At 36.7% G+C, this 25,213-nt stretch overlaps 1 protein-coding gene across 1 annotated transcript in view; it reads right to left on the bottom strand.

The window, feature by feature from the left end:
* Nucleotides 1–25,213, bottom strand: part of LOC116632639 — a 1,010,297-nt gene that overhangs the window by 212,991 nt on the left and 772,093 nt on the right. Inside the window, exon 6 of the mRNA XM_032404581.1 lies at nucleotides 6,211–6,272. Within this exon, the coding sequence (XP_032260472.1) occupies nucleotides 6,211–6,272 (62 nt within the window). The remainder of the gene's footprint in view (nucleotides 1–6,210; nucleotides 6,273–25,213) is intronic.

Below are 25,213 nucleotides of genomic sequence, written 5' to 3'. Positions count from 1 at the left end.
ACACACACACACACACACACACACACACACACACACACACACACACACACACACACACACACACACCTAGTGGTTCTGTTTGTTAGAGAATCCTAACTAGTACAAGAGGTTATCTCTATTTTATGGATAAAGAAAGCAGTAGATGAGAATGAGTTGACTGATCTGCTTCCAATGACCTGTTCAGCCTCATCTCCAGACTACCCCCAAATAAGTTCCCACCCCCAAAAGCTACATTTCTTCATGTCTCTGCAATTTTATCTGTTCTGGTTACCATTCACTGCAATGTTATTCTACCAGTACTCTGAAAACCTAATTCTTGCCCTTTAATGTTCAGATCAAGCAGCAGCCCCAGCATCACTCCTTGGCCTCTTCCCCTCTAGTTGAGTGTGGGTTATTTGCTGTTCTTACAGATACTTTGAGAACAGTGCCCTGTCCAGTATCAAAATAAATTCTAATTACTTGTTTTATCACTGGTCTCCTTTAGTGAGTTGTGATCTCATTTAAATTGGCAAAATATTTTATTTCCTTAGTATTTTCAGTGCATATGTTATTGTACTATATTAGTACTCACTTTTATGAATGTTGAATGAAAATAAGCTTAGAAAATGATTACACTCATTACATAGCTCTCTATCCTAATTATAATGATGATAGTATGATACTCCTACATTCTTGTTTTTAATGGGCTTGGCCTTCTAGCTATCTGTGTGCTCTTTTTTTTCTATTATTAGTTACATATCACTAGGTTTTACTCTAGGGTAAGAAAGCATCTATTTTACACCTAAGTTATCTTGTCTCCAAACCCTGCCGTTATGGCTGAACCTGAATTAGACAATTCATATTTTTCAGAGTCAAGCAGGCAAAAAGTCCAAAGTAACTAGTGAATAGATAAATGTTAACAATGCTTAATCACATCTCTGATGTAGGCAGAAATAAAATTGTCTAAATTATCTGAATTAAATCCCAGGTACCCACGAAGATGGCTCTGCTCCAGTATTGGCTTGGATTTTATGAAACTGTTGAAGAGTATTGTTTAATAAATATTCTCTGTTAATTGGCCACCTGGTCAGGTCAATTTGCTCTGTTGTAAAAATCATCCTGTTCCCATATGGCCTTCCTGTTGTGAAAGCATTAAACTTCCTTAAAAATGTGTTTCATGTACTCATCATGCTAATATTGAGGGCACTGCTAGAGTAAGTGGTGGTAATGGTGAAAAATCCAGCATTATTTTAAGGAAATAAAAGTCATATAGAAAATAAATCCCTCTTTCCATTTACAACAAAAGAGAATCAAACATAAATTAAACAAACATAAATTAAAAGTAGTATATTTTAGATCAAATTATGTAACAATGATGATAGTGCAGTAGTTAGAATTGTAGACTGTTTGGGGGGCTTTCAGACATAGGTAAACAAAGTTCCTTGGTTAGAAAGGTAAAGAGCAGAAGTCAAGAATCTATCTTTAACCAGGCTGTCCCTAAAAAGTGCAAAAATAAAAACAAGCATGCTCAAGTCAATTGTTATAGAAATATACCAGTTATGCTTTGTTCTTTTTTTTTTAAGATTGTATTTATTTATTTGACAGAGAGAGAGAACAAGCAGGGGGAGCAGCAGGCAGAGGAAGAGGAAGAAGCAGACTCCCCACTGAGTGAGGAGCCCAACGTGTGGCTCGATCCTAGGACCCTGGGATCATGACCTGGACTGGCCACCCAGGCACCCCTATACCAGCTATGCTTTGAAGAACATTATTCCAATACTTCTGGTGGCAGATTAATACACGACAGTCCTACTAAGTTTCAGAAGTCAAATCAGCAGCTGGGGAAAGTTTACCAAAATTTTCACTAAAGGATACCTGCAATTCAAGTAAGCTGTACTACTTAAAAAAAAAAAAAAAAAATTATTTATTTACTTGGGAGAGAGAGAGGGAGAGACAGAGAGCACGGGGAGGGACTGCGGGAGAGAATCTTCCACCAGACTCCCTGCTGAGTACAGAGCCCAAGACAGGGCTCAATAGCACTACCATGAGATCATGACCTGAGCCGAAACCAAGAGCTGGAAGCTTAACTGACTGAGCCACCCAGGTGACCCTAAACTGTACTTTCTATCTTTAGCTTACATAGCAGTAGGGATCATCCCTCAATTCCATTAATTTACTGGAATCCTCTAGATGAGATAAAAGAACTAAATTACTCTCTTCTCCCTTCCTTCACAACCAGGACTCCAGGTGCTGAAAAATTATGACCAATGGCATGTATTAAGAAATTACCTCCATAACTGGAAACCTATATTTCCTACTGCCCTTCACTCATTTTGCCCACCCCCACCCCCAGTTATGTCATGAATAAGCCACAGGAATAAAAGTTACAGAATAGGGAATATAGTCAATGGCATTGTAATAGTTGAATGGTAACAGATGGTAGCTACACTTGTGGTGAGTATAGCATAAAGTATAAAGTTATTGAATCACTATGTTATACACCTGAAACTAAGGTAACATTGTGTGTCAACCATACTCAAATAAGAAATAAATTGTCTATCCACAGAAGAATGGATAAAGAAGATGTCACACACGTACCCACACAATGGAATATTACTCAGTCATAAAAAAGAATGAAATCTTGCCATTTACAACAACACGGATGGATCTAGAGTGTATGATGCTAAGTGAAATAAGTCAGTCAGAGAAAGACAAATACCATATGGTTTTACTCATGTAGAATTTAAGAAACAAAACAAATAAGCAAAGAAAAAGAGATAAAAGAACAAACAAAAAAACAGACTCTTAAATGTGCAGAACACACTAATGGTTACCAGAGGCAGGTGGATAGGGGGATGGGTGAAATAGGTGAAGGGGATTAAGAGTACATTTATCATGATGAGCACTGAGTAATATATAGAATTGTTGAATCATTATATTATATAATATATATTATATATTATGTATTTGGCTATAACACTGTATATTAATTATATTTGAATAAAAAAATTACATCCAAATTAACCATTATTTTGAAATTATCAATATTTCCTATTTAAGCAATAACACAGATTTTCATAATATTATGAAATTATAAAACTACCTGTTGGCATTATACTAATAATGAATATGAAGTGAGTTTCCACAAATTACTTGTACATTGTTACTGACTTGGTTAAATTTGACTGCCACTTGCCTCTTTAGCCTCAACTCTAACAATTGTCCTGAGCACAATGAACCACTGCAATTTTTGCCAAGAAGTGTTCTGTTCTGCCTCAGTTTTTATATATGTTCTATCTGTAAAGAAAACTCTGATTGGTCTTTTAGATTGGGCTCAGGCATTGCATTTCCTAGGAACAAAATCCTATCTCAATTCCTAACTCAACCTGAGTTAACAATTCTTCTTAGGTACTTCCCTGGGACCCAGTGTTTCCCTTATCAGAGATCTGTCATAAAAGTTTTTGTATGGCTCTTTTAACTTTGCTCCATTCTCCCACAATAAGCTTCTTGAAGGCAAGGAACAATATTACATCATACTTTATATTGACTACAATAAACATAGTCTAAATGCAGTCTATGAATAAAGATCCAGTTTCTGTGCTATTATAACTACCTAAAGTTGGATTCTGGAAATTGTTTTCATAGCATTGTAATAATACCCTAAAAATTAATGTAATGTCATCATTGGTTAAAGAGAACTCATTATGAGATATTGGGGTTCTCAATACTTACCTTATTTAATTTCAATCTAGTGTGTTATATTAGAATTCAGTTATGAAATTTATGTGATTACCATCTATTTTTTTAATATTAAAAGCAGGTAAGCATTAACCCAACTATAGCTTTCACAGATTACTAACATTCCAAATGTTTCAAATCTTAACTCATTGTTTTAGATGTCAAGAGTCATCCAATTCCTGTGAAAGATTTACCAAGGACCTAGGAATTACAGGTAAATCTGATGCAGCTATGTGATAAATGCTCTTAATCTCATTCTCATGACTAAAGAACCTCAAACTACTTTTTAAAGCTCCCTATAAGGAAAAGTGGGAATAAAATGGACATAATATTTTAAAAATAAAAATTTCATTTCCATTTCACCAAACAGCAGTATTTCACCTAGCTAAAGCTATGATTTTAATCTTCTTGTAAATTTGACCATTTTCATTGAAAGATCAATAAACATAGGTAATCCATAGACAATACCATGGAAATAGCTGAATTTAAATAAACCAAAAATAAATATATTTATTCTTATAAATAAATATTTTTTAGAGTCCCATGGGCAAGTATGCAAATATAAGTTTGACTCTAGTTTAAATTATATATTCTTTCAAAGCCTATATAACTCCCATGCCTTGCAAAGGGAATCAGGCTTGAGTTACCCTGTGGGTTATATGAAAAATTTTTAAATGTTTGATTTAAAAAAAAAATTCACAAAAAATAGACTCAAACTGCTTTAGACTAACATTTTTATCTTAGAATATTTTTAGATTGATAGAAAAGTTGAGGAGAGAGTACAGAGTTCCCATATACTCCCTACGCAGTTTGCCCATCGTTAACATCTTACGTTAGTATGGGATATTTGTCACAACCAAAGGATCAATACTGATATATTATTATTAAGTAAAAATCCATAATTTATTCATATTTCCTTATTTTTACTAATGTCTATTTTCTATTAAAGTATCCCATCCAGGATATTATGTTAATTTTATTTGTCAAACCTCCAGAAACTCCTCTTGACTGTGACAATTTCCCAGACTATTCTTGTTTTTGATGACCTTGACAGTTTTAAGGAGTATTGGTCAAAATACTTTATAGATTGTCCCTCAATTGGGTTTTGCTGACTATCTTTTCTCATGATTTGACTGGGGTTACATTTTTGAGGGAGGAAGACCACAGAGATAAGATGTTATTTTCATCATATCAACGGAACATTCTAGCAATGTGATTCATCACTGTTCATGTTGACCTTGATCACCTGGCTACGGTAGTGTTTAACAGGTTTTCCCACTGTAAAGTTAATCTTTTCTTCCCCCTTTCCATACTGTACTCTTTGGAAGCAAGTCACTAAGCACAGCCCAAATTTAAGGGTTGTGGAATCATGTTCCACCTCTTTGTGGATGGAGTTTCTACATAAAATAATTGGAATTAAACTGAATAAAAATATTAGTCTGTTCCCTTCAATTATTTATTCAATCATTTATTTATATTAGTATAGACTCATGGGTATTTGTCCTATATTTTGAGTTATAATCTAATACAACTTAATTTTGGGAGGAAGATTTACTAGGAAAATGAGTCTAGTTCATTTTTGCCTAAGTAAGTTTTTAAATTATTCCTTAGCCAAGGATTATTTCTAATGAAGCAATTTTTGAATCAGAATTTTGTTTGGAGAATCCTATATACTAATAAATAATGCTGTCCATCAGCCCTGAGAAATCTTACTCGCTTTCTTTTCTAAGGAGCCTCTCAAATAAACAATTTTGTTCAAATTAAACATTTCTCACAAATCACTTTTGTTGACATTACGTCATTTGTAGAGACTGAAACAGTAATTAGGATTGTAAGGAGAGTATACAAGAACATAAGAACCAAGACTTTTCCTAGAAGAGCATAGGATTTAGATTTAGACTAGCCCATGAAAGGTAACAATGGTAACTCTAAAGCAATACTTGTATACTTTACATCTTGGTCTTCCAATCTGATGGGCAGGCCACCTCTGAACACAGACCTGACAATTGCACCCCTGCAACAAATGGAAAACTAGAGAGGACATTCTCACTGGTCTCAGGACAAAAATTTAAGGTGTAAGGATAAACTCATCCAGTTTTATTGTTGACCCACAGCAAAGTTTGTTCAAATAAATGCATGTTTGGTAAGAACCACAAATTCACTAGTCTTATAAGGCTAGTTCCAATAATAGGCTTATAAGGCCTACACCTAGTTTTCATTTGAGATTCAACCTGTGATTCTCCTTCTTATTATAAGCAACTCTTGTTAGGCATCATGATACAAAAATAGAAGCACAAAAGAACAAAAAAGGATGACAAAAAAAATTGCCTGTTTCTACCATGGAAACTAATAAAACCTGAGTACCAAACTGAGAATAAATAGCTGAGGAATTCAATGCAAAGAGAGTAGAGTTTTGACCTGGTGCTGACTTAGCACTAAGGCAGGATCTCCACAGGCCATGAGCAACAAGGCATAAGAGGCCTCTGAATATCATACCTGGTCGAAGACTGGAAACCACAGCAATGGGCAATGCAAACTCCACAGAACCTCCAGGAAAACTGTGAAAATAAACAAAGGACACCAAAATGAGAATAAACAGAGGCAATTTATCCAGAGTTTGCTATTATCAAGGGAGTCAGCTACCATGAATTAGATTTGGCAGAAACTCAAAGGCTGGCAGAGGAGTGGGAAAGCTTGAGAGAGGTGGAGTTGGAGGGCGGGGGGGAGAGAGAGAGAAACACAGAAAGAGAGAGAAAGGTGGGGAGGGAGGGAAAAAGGCTTTAAGTATGTTCTGATTGTAGGCTGCTCATATGGGGAAGCTAAGAGTGGGCTAATTAGAAGTAGGGTATCTTAGGGCATTGATTTTGGAAGTATCTGGCTCTATCTTGTTGGTTCTGTGTTGGAAACAGGGGCAAAGTTGGTAATCACTGAACAAGTCCTGCTCATTCTGGACTAATTGCTATAGAGTTGTAGTCTGGCTTTCTTGGCTGGTTCCTACAGAAGTTACAGATCATATATTGTCATATATAGTCCGACCACTGTCCATTTATATATTCATTTTTTTGATATTTTTGTCAGGTAAACCTCTATCAAATTTAGTCATATTTAAGAATCATTTAACGGGAATAATTTAACTAGAGTAGATTAGCATTTCCACACTACCAAGCATCCCTGTATCAAATCAGCCAAGGTTCTCCAGAGAAACAGAACTAGTAGCCTATATAAAAATACACACACACACACACAGAGATACACACACATATATGTGTAGGATTTCAAGGAATGTGCTTAAACTCAAGGATTGGCTTACAAAACTCGCAAGGCATGCCGGGATCCTGAACTCTTAGACAAGAAGTTCATACTGCACCTTGAGGGAGATTTCTTCTCCCCTCAGGAAAACCTCAGTTTTGCTCATAAGCCTTTTCAACTGATTAGATGAGGCCCATCTATATTTGCAAGAAAAATATCCTTTACTTAAACTCAACTGACTGGAGATGTTTACCACATCTACAAAATACCCTCTCAGCAACACGTATTTGATTGAATAAGTAAGTACTACAGACTAGCAAATTTGACACATAAAACTAAATATAATCCACGACCACAAATATTCTTTCCGTTCGATTCTCCTCTTAAAATGATAGTTTTATCATTTTAAGTAAAATTTTGGGGTTTTTTTTTTGTATATTTCACTTTTGTGAGATTTTTATTATTTCTTTTGAAAATATGATAGGGCTCTTTATAAATTATATATTATAACTGGCTATTATAGTTATACCAGATAGCATTTTTAATGTAATTACATTGAACCAGCTGACTTATTGGAGAAGCAACTTTTCCTAAAAACAGTTATCTGGATACGGAAATGCAGGTGCATCATTTGTTGTATTCTAACATTTTTTATTATACAAAGAAGCACTAAAATTCAAATTCTGACAGATGCACTTAAATATTGTAGTCTTATCCCCACCACCACCAAAACAAAAAGACAAAATCACATATGAGGACTTTTTGTTAAAATTCTGGGAGTCTTTTTCTTTTTGATTGTTTTTCATTGAATTTTCATATATGTAGTGAGATGTAGAATAATGAAGCTAATGGTATTCCAGAAGAGATACATCAAAATTTAGATTACTGGGGACATTTTCCTAAGTTACATAGTACAGAAAGCTGGTGATAAGACCAAAGATAGAGGGACAGACACCATCTCCTGAATATTAACTTCAGCACAGCGTGAAAATGCATACCTGCAGAGCGTTGGAATTTTCCACAAGGCAATGGGACTTCATAGCACTCTACATGAAATTCCATTTCATTGGTTACATTTTAACTCCTGGTAACTTTAACTCCTATTCTCATTTATTGTTCTCTTCTCAGATTTCCCCACATTTTAGTAGAATATGGATAAATGACCCTCATTCAAATTTTGTCACAACAATTTAAAAATAATTCTTAAAAATTGATATATTTTTGGAGAAGAGGAGACACAGTAAAGGCCAAAAGCTTACAGATGGAAAAAATAACTTAAAATTTCATTTTATTTCCATTTTAAGCTACTCAAATTACTGAGAGAACATGCTGAGATATTTATATTGTACTTGGAATATGTACTTACTAAACATTCCCCTAAAAGCAAAACTGAAATTCATTTACTTTATCATTTATTCCTTTCCACAGAGAGACAGTGCTTAAACATAATGTAATTCTAGAGTTACCTAAATCTTAGATAAAATCAGACACTTCTCCCAAATGTAGTAACAAATGGTAAAAAAAAAAAAAAAAATCCCCCAAATTAGAGCTTTATTTTACATTATCACCATTTCTACATGTACTTAATAATACAAAAGTAGGACCAAAGGAAGAAGCAATAGACTCTCCACTATATAGTTTAAGAAAATAGGTTGTGATGGAAAACAACAGGATAAGTATAAAGAATACCACATGTGACAAAAATGTTGTGTGTGGTGTAGAGAAGAGGAGGAAAGGAAGAAGAATGTATGTGGTTATGTACATTTCAAAGACCACAAACAAGGTTCCAGTAAGAAGGGAAATTTAAACTAAACCTGTTGTTTAAATGCTATTCTCCAAGTAAGTGGAATTCTTAGTGTTATTGGAGTATTTAGTTTATGTGGCTCAACCAGTTACTAAGAAAAGAAATAGCGTACTGGAGTCAGTTGAACAGGAATTACAAACAAAACACCTGTGGGAATGATTAACCAATGATTGTTTTCGTCCTACAAAGAGATTTTTTTTTTTTTTAAGATTTTATTTATTTGACAGAAAGAGAGACAGCGAGAGAGGGAAAACAAGCAGGGGGAGCGGGAGAGGGAGAAGCAGGCTTCTTGCCGAGCAGGGAGCCCGATGCGGGGCTCGATCCCAGGATCATGATCCCATGATCCCTGGGATCATGACCTGAGCCAAAGGCAGACGCCTAACAGACTGAGCCACCCAGGCACCCCACAAAGAGATATTCTTTGTAGATATGTTCTCACAGTGTTTTCATGAAGGCCTCAGTTTGCTAAGTTACTTTTTTTTTCAAGACTGAAGCTGTGATTACTGATGTTTCGTGAGTACCTCCTGGTGAGGATGCTGATCTTGGAGGGATGGGCTTATGCCACCCTAAATCTGTCCTCTCAGTTATCCATCTCTTTCTAACCTTTACTCTGACCGAGGAGTCATTCTTTTTTTTTTTTTTTTTTTTTTTTTTTTTTAAGATTTATTTATTTGAAAGAGAGAGAGAGAGGGCATGTGCAGGGGTAGGGGCAGAGGGACAGGGAGAGACTCTCAAGCAGACTCCCCTCTGAGTGCAGAGCTTGAGGTGGGAGGGGTGGCTCAAGGCAGAGCTCCATCTCATGACTCTGAGATCATGACCTGAGCTGAAACCAAGAGTCAGACACTCAACCAACTGAGCCACCAGATGCCCCTGACTCATTCTGGAGAACCTTACCAACCTACAAGATTCTGAAAGCTTTCTGAATTACTAAAGAATAAATACAGGTTTTTAATTAGCGTTGAGTGGTAAATATATTGTGGTCCTTTGATTGCCATAATCATGTAAGACATAGATGGTAAATATTAGCCAGAAAATGTCATCTCTAATATTATTTTACTAAAGTATGATAAAAAAAATTTTCAATTTCAGCTACTTTGCTCTCATTTATCATCAACCCACATTAAAAAGGCACACACAAAAATGATCCATCTCAAATAACAACAATAACAATAAAGAAATAGGGCATGCAAACATGGACTTTTTTTTAAATAACCAGCTTCCAAATGCTGAACTTCCTTTCTTAGACATTTTATTTCTCCCTCCTTTGAAACATATACTTTCTTTTCTTTGCCTAAGATACCTTTTTCTATCCCTCTATATTATTTGTATCCCTCAAATCTGTGCTCATATTCCCAAAGGTTTATAGCCATAGAGTGACAAATCACCTGCATCTTTGCAGACACAGGTTTGTGTATCTATAGGGAACCCCCCACCTGCTGACTGAAAAAGCAAAATCATTAGATTCTATTTTATTAAAATTAAGCTGCTATGGCTCCTGCTGACATAATGTTATAGAATATAGGTAGGTCCTGCTACCGTAGCATAATTAAGTAGCAGACTCTAACAGCGAGACCTCTGACAATATCAATTTAAAATGCTTTTAAATAAACAAATCTGGGGCACCTGGGTGGCTCAGATGGTTAAGCGTCTGCCTTCGGCTCAGGTCATGATCCCAGGGTCCTGGGATCGAGTCCCACATCCAGCTCTTGGCTCAGTGGGGAGGCTGCTTCTCCCTCTCCCTCTGCCTCTCCCACTGCTCATGCTCTCTCTCTCTCTCTGTATCTCTGTGTCTCAAATGAATAAATAAAATCTTTTAAAAAAATAAATAAAAATAAACAAATCTAATATCAAAGATGCATAGCACTTTTCATAAAAGAACCATCAAAACACGTCTGCTGTGTATCTGCAGTGCTACTGGCTCCATTAAAGCAGAGAGAGAGATGGCATGAACTCTAGGTGGCCTGACAAAAGGAATCATGCAGTCACCTGGGTCAGCATGTTTTCTTGTTCTACTGAGGAGAAAACAAAACAAAACAAAAAAAACAAAAGCTAACGTCAAAATAAAAACAGAGACGAAAATTTCTACCATTACAGTTCATGGATTTTGCACTAGGCAAAACAGGTGTACTACTAAAAATTTTAAAAGAATAAAAAAGGTGCTGCGTATCTAATGTTTTTCAAAAAGTATATACATAAATTAAATTTTTTAGGTGTTTCTTAATTGGTAACACCAAAAGTTCCACTTATATTTTGCGTTGGTTCTCTATAAATAATTTACAGGAGAATACATCCATTGCTTAGACATGTGTGGGTTTGAATAACTGAAATTATCTACTAAGAGATTCCATGTGGAATATAAATTCCTAAAGCCTATGTACCAATTTTATATCTGCTTGCTATTCTTGGGATCTGCACTGATGCATTCTGATTCTCTTATAGATTACACATCAATACACTGTGTTAAATATCCCTTACCATATGTGAATAAGAACAAAAATAATTCATATACACACTATAGCATAGTGCCATGTTTGCATACATATTAATCAGTGAATGCTGCTTTATAATATAATCAGTTTGCTGTATATTAAAGAAGCGTACATATCATAAACTATATTGCTAGGGACATTTTTCGATATCTAATAGTAACTAAATGAATTATATTACAACAGTAACAGAATTTATTTACTTGAACCCAACCCTTGTCACGCAGTTTTTCAGTGATTCCAAGTTCACTCCAAGCAATCTATAAATGTTCCTAGAACTGGGTTTTTCTCTTTTAACGATTAGTACCTAGTATATAGCCAGTATCATTCTGATTATTCCATAGAAAACTTCTGGATTAATATGATCTCTTCAAGTCAGTAAAGAAGTTAGGTATGTAAGACAGTGGTATCACCCGGTTAAGTTCAGAAAAACAGGAAAACAGAAATTACACACTTTTTTTGCCAGTGAACGTTATGTAAGGAATTGGTTAAACAGGCGCTGAAGGACTTACTACAGCAGCTCACACCCCCAGAGCAGAGAGAACAAAGGGAAAAGGTTGGGGTTATTAGAACCTAGAGCTTATAGGCTTCTCATATCTCTGAAAAGGAGGTGTTATTTGCCGATATTGATAAATCTGAGGGAGTGAGCTGAGGTTGGTTTGGGGAATATGGGTAAATCAAACTTGGGAACTGAAACCTATTGCCTATATTAAGACAACATTAATGGGAACAGTAAGGGGCAACTTTCTTCTTCCTCCAGCTGCCTTTGGGCCTCCCTCAACTGCCTTCTAGTGGCAGAGCTTAAGTGGGATCCAGCAGGTGGAGGAGAAATGGGGTTTGCAGAATCACAGTCCCAGTGCTACAAGGCAGAATATAGAAGGATGAGTTAAAGCTGACGCGTAACAGCTTAGTAAGCAATACTCTGATAGAGATCCCAGTTCTTATGAGAAGTTCCAGTGTATTCATATTTAGTGTTCATTTTACACTTAAACATGTAGTGATGTGGGTGACAAATTACATAGACACTCTAGAGATAAAGCTGTTTATCCAAATTAAATTAAGTTCTGTGGTAAATAGGTTCCAAAGATAGCCAACTTTAATTTCCCCCCTCCTGTTTGTAACGTGCTGCTTCCCACATGAAGAGTTAGAATCTATATCCCTTTACCTTGAATCTGGCTGATCTTAGTAACTTGCTTGATGAGAAGAATGTGGTAATTCTGGAAGCTCTGAGGTTAGGTCACAGAAAGCTTTGCAGTATCTGCCTGGGTCTCTTGAAATGTTTGCTCTTGAGACACTTCCTCTCAGAACCCTACCACACCACGCTGTGAGATGCCCAACCCACACACAGGACCATGCAGAGGAGCTACAGTGGACAGCACAACTGGAGCCCCAGCGTAGAAGCAGCATCGAGTACCCACAATGCCTTTCGTGCATCCAGCAATTTTAAGCCTTCAGATGATGACAGCCCCAGCTGATATCCAATTACCACCACATGAGAGACACAAATGAGAACTGTTTCAGCTGGGCCACATTAACAAATACAAATATCAAAGGTAATAAACTGTAGTTTTGAGCAACCAAGTTTTGGGGTGTTTAGTTATGAAGCATATATAACTAGGACAGCCTACCTATTTAGTTTTCCAAGAAATTTTACTAGCGAATTTTGGCCCACCAAATAAACATCTCTATCCTCAACCAACTAATGTTGGGCTCATCAATAACCTGGGGTTATCAATAACCTTGGTTTTCCTCACCACAGTTTCCCGTATTTTCCATTTCACTCTCCAAGAGATTATAAACATTTGAAAGGAAGGGATCATGTTCTATTTCACTTCCATATCTCCCACTTGATAACTGATGGTTAACTAGGTGTAATATCATGTTAGTTCCTGCTGCATAACCACTAGACTCAAAATATCATATTCCTGGGTCAGCAGATTGACTTCGATTCAGCTGATCAGGCTGGGATTAACTACACAGCTCTGCATCAGGATGAGTTTCATCTGGACTTATATTCAAACTATGGGTTAAGTTTAGATCTACTCCATATGCTTTTCTTCTGAGGCAAAGGCTGAAGGGCAGCAGCTGCTAGGATCATTCTTTTCTTGTATTTTTATTGTATTTATTATTTCTAAATTTGTAATTTTATTAGTATTTATTATGAGGATTACTTATTTAGATGAACACTGGTTAAATTTAAAGGTAAGCCCTTTAAAGCACTGAAAGCATACCTTGTAAAAAGTAACTGAGCTGGGAAAAAAAGTGCACTCAAGTACTGCATCATTTTTCTTCTAATTTTGTAAGCACCACAGTAAATCCATTGATATATCAATGTATATTCAAGATACATGATTAAAATACTCTGAGTTTAGATATTATGGACATCCGTAGTTGTCCCAAATGAACATTTAGAAACACAGAAAGTATTAACCACACACATGCAGGTGAATATTAAATAGAATAAATCATCGACTCCAAATACTTTGTATTCTCTGCTGTAAATCACTGATTCATGTTTGAATGATGCATTATTTTCATTCAAAGTGAATTGTGGAGTCATGTCTAAGATTTATATGATAATCCATGATAAATACCTACACAGGTAAGGATGTGCCCTGAAGCATGAAAATAACTATGGAAAAGTATTAATTTTATATCTGTTTAGATTTGTACAATTAAGTATTTATAGACTATCTTTGATCAAAAATTGGATTTTTTAGTAAAACTATTACTGAAACACTAGTAGCCTTTTTTTTCTGGCAAACTAAGTATTTCTGGTCTCCATATTTTAATTATTTCATTTATATTATGATCTACAACAGCTAAAAGTAATCTGTAGTGAAAAAAATTAAAAAGTGAGGTTTTATGAGTGTGAAGTATTAACCAGAAAAGCACATGTAGGGACTTCCCCAGCGTGGCCGAAATGATCTATATTGTGATAAAGGTGTGGATTACACACCTGTGTGTCTATGTTAAACTCACTGAATTGTACACTTAACACTAGATATTTGAGATGTTTCTGGTTTGGGTCTATTTTGAATAAAGCTATCATGAATATTTTTGAACATGTCTTGAAATATGTGCATACATTATCTATTGACTATACACTGAGAAGTGAAATTGAGTATTAGTCTCCTAGGACTGCAATAATAGGATGTTACAGACTGGGTGATGTAAACAACAGAAATTTATTTTTTCACAGTTCTGAGGGTTAGAAATCTAAGATCAAGGTGCTGGCCGAGTTGGTTTCTGGTAAGGCCTCTCTCCTTGACCTACAGACACCCACCTTCTTACTGTGTCTTAACACAGCCTTTTCTCTGTGTGTGGGCACTTGTGGTATCTCTTCTGCTTCTTATAAAAACACCAGTCCTATTGAGCTTACCCTAGAGCTCCACCCTTATGACCTCAGATAGCCCTAAATACCTCCTTACATACCCTATCTCCAAACGCAGTTGCCTTTAGGGTTAGGACTTCAACATATGAATTTGGGGGAGACAATTCAGTCTATAACACTGCGGCATGGTATCTGTGTTTTTGTTTTCTGTTTTTTGAGGGTTTTTTTGTTTTTGTTTTTTTTTTTTTACTTTTCCAAATATGCATTTTAACAGCTTTACTGAGTTATAATTGACATACAATTGCACATATTTAATGTATACAACCTGATGAGTTTGGACACATGCATACATTCATGAAATCATCACTGCAGTCAAAATAGACAAGTCCATCACCTCCAAAAGTTTTCTTGGGTCTCTTTGTTCTTGTTGTTGCTTTAAGAACACGTAACATGAGATCTATTTCAATAAATTTTTAAGTGCACAATACAGTATTGTTAACTATAGGCACAAAATTGCACAACAGATCTCTATAACTTATTCATCTTGCATAACTGAAACTTTATACCGATTAAACTCCACATTATTTCCCCTTCCCCCGACTCCTGCCAACCACTCTTCTATTCTCTGCTTCTATGAGTTTGTTTAGATACCTCATATAAGTGGAATCATTTGTCCTTCTGGTTTATATCACTTAACATAGTATCTTCCAGGTTTATCTGTTGTCACATATGACAGAACTTCCTTCTTTTTTAAGGCAGAATAATATTCTGTTGTATGAATATGCCACATATTCTTTATTCATTCATCTGTTGATGGACATGTGGGTTATTTCCCTAGCTTGGCTACTGTGAATAGTGCTGCAATGAACATAGGAGTGCAGAGATCTCTTCGAGATCCTGATTTCAATTATTTTGGATATATACCCCAAAGTGGGATTGCTGTCCAACAATTTTTAATTATATTTTTAATACAATTTTAATGTATTAATAGATTCATTGAGATATAATTCATATGCTATAAATTTCACACTTTAAAAGTACCATCTTCTCATAGATTTGTCCCATACCCTTTGAAGCCATACCTTTTTTGTTTATTTATTACAGTTGGCCTTGTTTTATAATTATATTTATCTGTCACATCTCCTCTACTCATATCCTTACACGACACTTTTATTTTTTTAACTTCTTATGTGAGTACAGTTGACAATGTTACATTAGTTTCAGGTGTACAACATGGTGATTCAACATCTCTATACATTATGCTATGCTCACCACAGCTGTAGCTACCATCTGTCACCATACAATGCTACTGCAATATCATTGCCTATATTCTCTATGCTGTACTTTTTAAATGAGATATCACCTTATACCTGTCAAAATGGATAAAACTGAAAAGACAAAATAACATGTGTTGGCAAGGATGTGGGGAAAAAAGAAACTCTTGCGCACTGTTGGTTGGAATGTCAATTGGTGCAGCCACTGTGGAAAACAGTATCAGTTCCTCAAAAAATTAAAAATAGAAATACCATATGATACAATAATTCCAAAGAAAACAAAACACTAATTCAAAAGATATATGCACTACTATGTTTACTGCAGTATTATTTACAATAGCCAAAATATGGAAGCAAACCAAGTGTCCATCAATAGATGAATGGATAAAGTGTGTGTGTGTCACTTACACACATATATGAATATTACACAGCCATTAGAGATCTTGCCATTTGCAACAACATATGTGGACCTAGAGGGTATTATGCTAAATGAAGTAAGTCAGACTGAGATGACAAATACCATACGGTTTCACTCATATGTGGAATCTAAAAAATAAAGCAAATGAATAAACAAACAAAAAAGCAGAATCAGACCTATAAGTACAGAGAACAAACTGATGGTTACCAGAGGGAAGGGTGTTGCGGGAAAAGCAAAATGGGTGAAGAGGAGTGGGAGATACAGGCTTCCAGTTATTATTGAATAGTGCTTATGTTTTTGGTGAAAAAGGGATATTTACAAATTACTTGGGAGCTTTTTGGATTGAGGTGGGCACAGACTCTTAGATCTGCAGGTCATGGTTTTATGGAAATATAATTTCTGCAGGAACTTATTTTGAAGCTTTTTAGTGTCTTTCCTGTGTTTTAGAATTTAAAATAAAAAAGCAACATATTACACTACTCCTCATAGATCACCACATACATTTGATAGCACTACCATAATAGTTACAACTGTGCCTCAGGGACCACCCCTAGTATACAAAAGAATGTGCCCCACTGTCCAAACTCAAACATATGTTACTGTTCCACAGTTGACCTCGCTTGAAATATATGTATTCAGAAAACAAGACAGAAGATACTGCAATCAGCATTAACTTAGCCAAGTGCAGCAGAGGTTCCAAACCTTTGCTCAACCTTGGCTGCATATCAAAATCACCTGGGGAGTTTTTAAAGTTCCCTAGCCTCATTCTTAACCCCAGACAAATTAAATCAGAATCTCTGCAGGTGAGAACCACACATCAGCATTTTTTTTAAATTCCCAGGTGATTCCTGTGTGCAGCTGAGACTGAAGGCCACTGATGTACAACTTCAAATAACTGCAGTTCACATGAGGATAATTTTATTAAGTCGGATTATTCACTCAACATTATTTTTAGACTCTTGCTATACTACTCCCTTGCATGCAAAGCACAGCTGGTAGTTATATTAATGTAAATATATTTCAAATTAACAACCTATATTCAAAGGATAAATGTCTTATTAATTAATGAATCTTATGTTCTATATAAGAAATGTCCTACTCACAGGTGGTGCCAGAAAGATTAAATACAAGAAAAATCTTGAAATCAAAAAAAATTTTTTTTTAAAGATTTTTTTTTTCTAAATTTATTTATTTGACAGAGAGAGAGATAGTGAGAGAGGGAACACAAGCCGGGGGAGGGGGAGAGGGAGAAGCAGGCCTCCCGCGGAGCAGGGAGCCCGATGCGGGCCTCGATCCCAGGACCCCGGGATCATGACCCGAGCCGAAGGCAGACACTTAACGACTGAGCCACCCAGGCGCCCTGAAATCAAAATTTTTAAATAAAGTATATTTAGCTAAGTTTCTCACTTGCAGAGAGAGAAGTTATACATAATCAAAAAAGAAGATGATAATAAACCATGTGGTACTAAATTAGAGTCAGGATCAACAGAATAAACTAATGTTCAGCTTAATAAGATTGATGGATAGCAAAACAATTATAGATATATTCTTCACAAAGGTTATTACATCTACATATATATTTATAGTATGTTTGCAGACAAGGCCTAAAAACAATGACACTCCAGCAACAAGTATACCCAGTGCCCAGAACTTAGTTTCTAAATAGCATTCTTTAATAAAAGGAACCAGGTTCCTAGGAAAAATTACTGGTTCTAGGGCTGGACAGGCAAAATGCAAGATAAGCTTTGAGCATCATATAGTACCAGAAAGTAAGGAAGTACTCAAAGTGCAAAGGAATCGGGACATGTTATAGAGACAAAGGATCTAACTGTAGAGAGCTCCCAGTGGCTAAAGCTGGAACAATTTGAGCAGCAAAAGAAATTACAGTATTAAATTATAACCCAAAGTATAAAATAAATGTACATGAGTCCATACTGACGTAAATAAACGAGGAAATAAATGGTAGAGAACAGATGAATCTTTCTTACAGAAGAATCCATTTAATATATGTAGATATTCCCACTTCCAGGGGGTAGAGCTTGTAAAACACACACACACTCTCTCTCTTTCTCTCTCTCTCTCTCTCTCTAGGGTGGGCTTGACTTCGTAATATGCTTCCAAAGAACAGAATAGGAAAGGGGAGAAAAAAAATAGCTTTACACTGGAGAAACTAGTAAACACTACCTTAACCAAGTGATAAAACTTAATATTCCCAGTGATGTCTGGTGCGTATCATGTACCCCCTTGATGTGATGTGATAAGAAGGGCATTTTACCTCTGTGGTATTCTTCTCATAAACCCATAAACTCAGTCTAATCATCAGAAAAACACTACAAAAATCAGACTGGAGGATGTTCTACAGGATACCTGGTCAGTACTTCTTGTCATTCAAGGCCATAAAAAAAAAAAAAAAAAACAGGGAAAGAGTAAGAAAGTGTCACTGACCAGAGCAGACTGAAGATACATGAGAACTAAATGCAATGTGGTACTCTGGAATGGCTCCTGGAACAAAAAGAAAACATTAATGGCAGAATTGGTGAAATTGAAATTAAAACTATAGTTTATTTTTTTTAAAGATTTTATTTATTTATTTGACAGAGACACAGCAAAAAAGGGAACACAAGCAGGGGGAGTGGGAGAGGGAGAAGCAGGCTCCCCACCAAGCAGGGAGCCCGATGCGGGGCTCGATCCCAGGATCCTGGGATCATGATCTGAGCCGAAGGCAGACGCTTAACGACTGAGCCATCCAGGTGCCTAAAACTATAGTTTAATCAAAAGTAATGTACCAAGGTCAGTTTCTCAGTTTTGAAAAATGTACTATGACAATGTAAGATGTAAACAATGGGGAAAAGTGGACAGGGGGGTATATAGGACCTCTCCGTACTATCTTTGCAATTTTCTGAAAATCAAAAATTATTCCAAAATAAAAGTTCATTTAAAAAAATCTATGTAATTGGAAAGATATCCCTCTCAGAATAAGAACTTGGATAAACACATTTAACTATTACAGGCACCACAGAGATTTCTTCTTTTTCCACAATTAAAGAGTATATTTTAAAAAGAAGGAAATGCGATAGCCATTAAAACCTAAATTGCTCTTCCACAATAAGTAAAATTGTATTTTATACTATTCCCAAGGCAGCTACTTAAGGTCATTTGCTATGCTTGTTCTGGGTATAAATCAAGCATTGAAACTAAAAACCCATTTAGAAAATGTTCCTTCAGAGCTTTTTTTTTTTTTCTTCACTATATGTGTATCTAAGAGTTTAAGTACATTTAAGCAAAGGGAAGAAATCAGTTGCCTAAATTTTTTATCTTGTCACAGATTTAGTAGATGGAATTTTATTTCTCTCATCATCTCTTGCAACTGATTTCAATTTTGCAATGTTATTTCTTTAGAAGAAGTTTAGTTTAATATTGTTACTGCCTCAGGATATATTGTTTCTATGGAATTTTATTTAGGTCTTAGAATTCACTTGCGTTAGGAAATGTTCCAGAAATTACATCTCAACTTTAAGTTTTAATTCTACTAAATCACAGTGGACCTAAGGATTGTGAGAAAGCCTGCTGCATAAAATTTAGGGTTTCACCTCGTCAAGATCTCGATATAGTAAACTGAATGGGCTCTTCAATAACATAAAGCAAGAGAATACTACAAAGTTTCACAGATCCATATAATTATAGTATGTTAAATTTTATAGTATTATATGTAGAATACATTTTTTCACAAATGGAATAGAACAAGGACAGTCCTGGTTTTTATTTTGGTTTTTGAGTGTTTGTGTGCATGTGTGTGTGTGTGTATTTGTGTTCTCCCACTTCTATAATATTTTTTTTCATTCATTTTTTTCTGCTGCTTTCTGTCTACTTTCAAATAAGAAAATCATATTTTGTTTTCTAATGAGCAAATAGTTTACAGATAAAAAGAAAATAAACATTAGAGGGGAAATGACAATTAACTAAAATTAAACTCAATCAACTTCTCGGTAACTACATTCATTTCTCTAAACATCTGTGGTGGACTGTTACATTGGTGGTTCCTCAATGAACCATGCTTCGGAGATTTCAAGTCTTACATAACTGCCCGCTCACTACTGTGACTGTTTTGACAAAATTTTTTTTTTTTTTTAAAAAGAGAAGTACAAGTGACCCTATGCCAGTTCTCAGCCTCGCCCATAATTGGCCTGATAACTTTCTACTTTCTCCTCTTTGGAATGCTTGCTCTAGAATGCTTCTTGAAATCCAACCACCATGCTATGAAGCAGCCCAAGCAGCCACGCAGAGGAATACCTTGGCCCTGACTAAACACTCCAGCTGAGATCCCACTAGAGCCTCCAGATGACTCTAGCCACTGCAATACCCCCGCTGACTATGTGGAACAGAACAAACGAATTAACCTACAGAATCAAGAAGGATAATAAATTGCTGTTTTAAGACACTAAATTTTGGGATGACTTATTTTATAGTAATAAACAACTAAAACAACTTTAGAGTAAATGCTTAGATTAAAAGAAAAGCCATTGTTACACATGGTTTTTAGGATGATTGCTTCTATTGTCTGTGAGTCCCTGAGACAAGGAAAGATAGATGAGAGTTTGGAAATTGCCCAGAGAAAGGATGCAATATGTTAATTCCTCTTATATGATTATGTTCTTCTAAGAGGAATTAGGAGGCCTTTGACCCAATAATTTAGAACCACAGTGTAGCACATTGCTACTCAAAATACAGTTTTCAGTTGGCAAAATTAGCATCATCTGGAAACTTGTTAGAAATAAAGAATTTCAGACCCCACAAAGACCTACTAAATTAGATTCTGCATTTTAGCATGATCCCTGGGTGACTAGTTTGCACATGCACATAATAATAAGTGATCTGACAAAATTAAATCACACAATTACCTAATAGTGTATGAACTTATCTTTCCAGCCAAATGAAAATGTTCTTTCTACCCAGGCTAACGGTTCCTCAAATAAAATTTACCTAATGTAGAAAACAAAGTCTAAACACAAAAACAACAAAAAAAGAAAATCTAATCATAGACTTTCCCAACTCTCTAATTTCATGTGGAAACTATAAATTATACCTCTTTGATATATGTTATAGCCTCCTAGGGCCCACATCACTACTTGTCTGATCTATTCCAGTGGTCACTGCCACCCTTAGATGGACAAGAGAGGCCCCTGCTCTGGTTTAATGTCTCAGGGGCCCTGTGTTTGAAGTCTTCCTTCAAAATTTTTAAGCTCTCCTCTGGTGGTCGGGACTAACCAGGGCCAATATTGCCATCCAGCAAGCATGCAGAAACTGGGCAATAGGTTGCCCATCTAGGCCCCAGTCTGTTTCTCTCCTTCAGCTCTATACTTGCCCCCTTCCTCTCCTCCTACACCCCTCACCATGCACACGGTCAATCAGATACCCCCAAAGAGCTTTGAGAGTCATGCCTCTGGAGTCATCTGGGGTCCTAGTTCCCAAAAAGATTGCTCCTGCTGATAGGTGTGATATGTCTTTCATGGGATTGCATGAGATTAGGCTACCAGAATGGTGCTGATATACTGATTTTAGTGATTCTTACTCAGATTGGACATAGGTCAGTTCAGGGTCCTAGGGTTTAGATGCTATGGATAGTCAACAAATGACCCTTGGGCTTAACTCTGTGTGTAGGCCCATGAATCAGCTCCCTCCTGTTCATGTTCCCAACCTGGTGACACCTCCACTCTACAGCACATAAAGGTGGCAGGAGTGGCATCAAGAATCATTTACCCTATGCCTACCCACCCCAACCATGCTCTCTATCCCGTGTCAGTCATTAGCCATGCTATATGAATGACACCATTCTTCTCACTCTACCCAGACACTGTTCCTACCTTCCCCACTAGTTGCAGTATATGGATGACATCAACTTTGAAAGAGATCACATTCTAAGAATTCACTGATGAAAGCCTAAAAAGTTCAAGAGAAGACATAGTCTTACCTCTATACTACATAATGATGAACAGTGGATGGATTTAAAATGACCAGAAAACAAATTATCATTCACGTATTGCTGTATGGTCTATGCAAGACTCATATTTGTAGTTATCACCAACTAAGCAGAGTTAACAACATTGGTATGAGTCTTTGGAAGCCACTATTCATTGGTGGCATGATGGATGATACAGTGTCATGACTAATGATATAACCTCCACTAAATAAATGGTTTTAGAGATTGGCAGAGACAAGATTTATGTTGTTTCAGTAGGAAAAATAAGCCATGCTGTTGAAGTAAGAAGTGTTGCTACTATTTACTCATGGCAGGAGAAATGAAGCTAGTTAGGAATAACACAGTTGACAATAAAGAACACAAAAAGGTAGTTCCTGGACCTAAACAAGAAGAGATGGTATCTTGACAATGCAAAGAATCTTCATAGGACTGATTGGATTAAGTATTTCTTGTCTTCCCATTATTCTCCCCCGCTTATGGTTTTTCAGGCATCCCTATGTTTCCTATGCTTGGCTAGTTCTTATTCATTCTTGAAAATCCACATCAGGTATCCACTAATCTAGAAAACTTTCTCCAAAAGGTATTTAAGAAAAGATAGCTACATCGCTCTTTATAAAACAGCTACTCTATAAATAGAGATAGTGATAGAGGAGGTTACAAATACAAAGAGATACGGACACATATTCCTATGCACCCTAGATCAGTCCTTTTTATGAGTCTACCACACCTTCAGACTGTACAGTCCTTGTAGGACCATGTTATCATTCTATTTTATAGGCATGATGACTGATATACAGATAGAGACCAAAAATGAATTTTAAATAAATAAGTGAATATACTTAAGCATGTGATTGGACCACCTATGAATTAATTTCATAACATTTATTTTCATTGATAATGCAAGATATATAATTATTGTAAAAAATATTGAAAAACATAGCACATTTTTAAAAGAAAATAAAAATCATTCATAATTCTTCCATAGTCATGTTAACATATTTCCTCTTATTTAAAAAATATGTACTTTTTCTAAAATTACAAGGTAACTACTGGACAATGAAAAAAATTAAAATTTTAATCTACTTTCCTACCAATTACATAGATTAGTGAAGATTGGAAATAAAATCATCCTAAAAATATTTTCTAGTTGAAGTTAAGGAGAGAAAATATATATTTTATTTATTTATTTATTTTATAATAATAGATTTTTTTTAAGATTTTATTTATTTGACAGAGAGAGAGACACAGTGAGAGAGGGAACACAAGCAGGAGGAGTGGGAGACGGAGAAGCAGGCTTCCCAAGGAGCAGGGAGCCCTATGTGGGGCTCGATCCCAGGACCCTGAGATCATGACCTGAGCCGAAGGCAGACACTTAACGACTGAGCCACCCAGGTGCCCCAAAAATATATATTTTAACACTCCTCTTGTCTTTATATTATAAATGGGATCAACTGTGGGTAGATGGTACAGTAATGGGGCATGACTTTTAGCCTGGTTAGGTTTCATTGCATGGAGAAAGGAGAATAAGAAAATATCAGTGAGGGAGCAAGATGGCGGAGGAGTAGGAGACCTGGATTTCGTCTCCTCTCAGGAATTCAGCTGGATAGGGATCAAACCATTCTGAACACCTACAAACTCAACAGGAGATCGAAGAAAAGAATAGCAACAACTCTCTGAACAGAAAAGCGACCACTTTCTGGAAGGTAGGACGTGCGGAGAAGTGAATCCGAGGCGATATTCGGGAGGATAGACGGCGGGGGAGGGGCCTCCATCGGCCGCTTCTGGCAAGTGATAGAGCCGCGGAGCACAAAATCGGAACTTTTAGAAGTCTGCTCCACTGAGGGACGTCACTCTGGTGGCGAAGTGGGGGGTGGAACCCTCACGGGACAGTGTGGTCTCAGGACCCTCGGGGTCACAGGAAGACCGGGGGTGCCTGAGTGCGGCAGAGCTCTCAGGTATCGGAGCGGGGAAGCCGGCTGCAGAGACGGAGCCCAGGCGCGGGCTCTCAGCTCAGGGTTGCTATAAACCGTGATACGCGGCACAGTCGGGCCACTGCTCCTCCAGCAGGGACCCAACAAGCGGCAGATCCGGGGAGACTCACCTTCTTCCCCCGGGAGGAGAGGTGCGGGAGCGCACCGCGGGGATCTGCTGGGTTTGGAGACTCCACCCGGGGTCGGGTGCCAGATAGAAAGGCGCGGTCACAGGCCGGGTGAGCGCGGAGTGCGGCCGGAGACCGGGGAGACGGGAGTGACTGACGGCTTTTCTCTGGGGGCTCACTGAGGAGCGGGACCCCGAGTTCTTGGCTCCTCCGGGGCGGAGACTGGGAGGCCGCCATTTTCACTCTCCGCCTCCAAAGCTGTACGGAAAGCTTGCAGGGAACAAAAGCTCCGGAGAGCAAACCCGAGCAGATTACTTAGCCCGGACCGGCAAGGGCGGAGCAATTTTGCCTCCGGCAAAGACATTTGGGAACCACGGCAACAGGCCCCTCCCCCAGAAGATCAGCGAGAACAGCCAGCCAAGACCAAGTTTACCGATCAATGAGAACGGCAGAACTCCAGCGCTAGGGGAATACTGCACATAGAATTCATGGCTTTTTTACCATGATTCTTTAGTCTTTCAAAGTTAATTATTATTTTTTTTTTAACTGTCTTTTTTTCTTTTTTCCTTTTTTCTTTTTTTTTGAATTTTTCTTTTTCCCTTTTTCAACCAACATCTTATCAATCCCTTTTTTAAAAAAAAACATTTTTATTTTTCATTTTTAAAGTCATATTCTATCCCTTCATAGTAGCTACCCGTATTTTTGGCATATATATATAAGTTGTTCTCTCTTTAAAATCTTGAGATAGTTTCTTCTAACAGATCAAAATATACTCTAAATCTCTAGTGTATGGTTTTTTTTCTACTCCCCTGCCTGATCACATTCTCTCCCTTTTTTCTTTTTTTTTTTTTTTAATCCT

This window comes from Phoca vitulina, unplaced genomic scaffold (assembly GCF_004348235.1).
Source record: "Phoca vitulina isolate PV1807 unplaced genomic scaffold, GSC_HSeal_1.0 scaffold7, whole genome shotgun sequence".
In the NCBI taxonomy this organism is placed as follows: domain Eukaryota; kingdom Metazoa; phylum Chordata; class Mammalia; order Carnivora; family Phocidae; genus Phoca; species Phoca vitulina.
The sequence above is the reverse complement of the archived record's forward strand: the minus strand, read 5'-3'. Positions and strand labels throughout refer to the sequence as shown.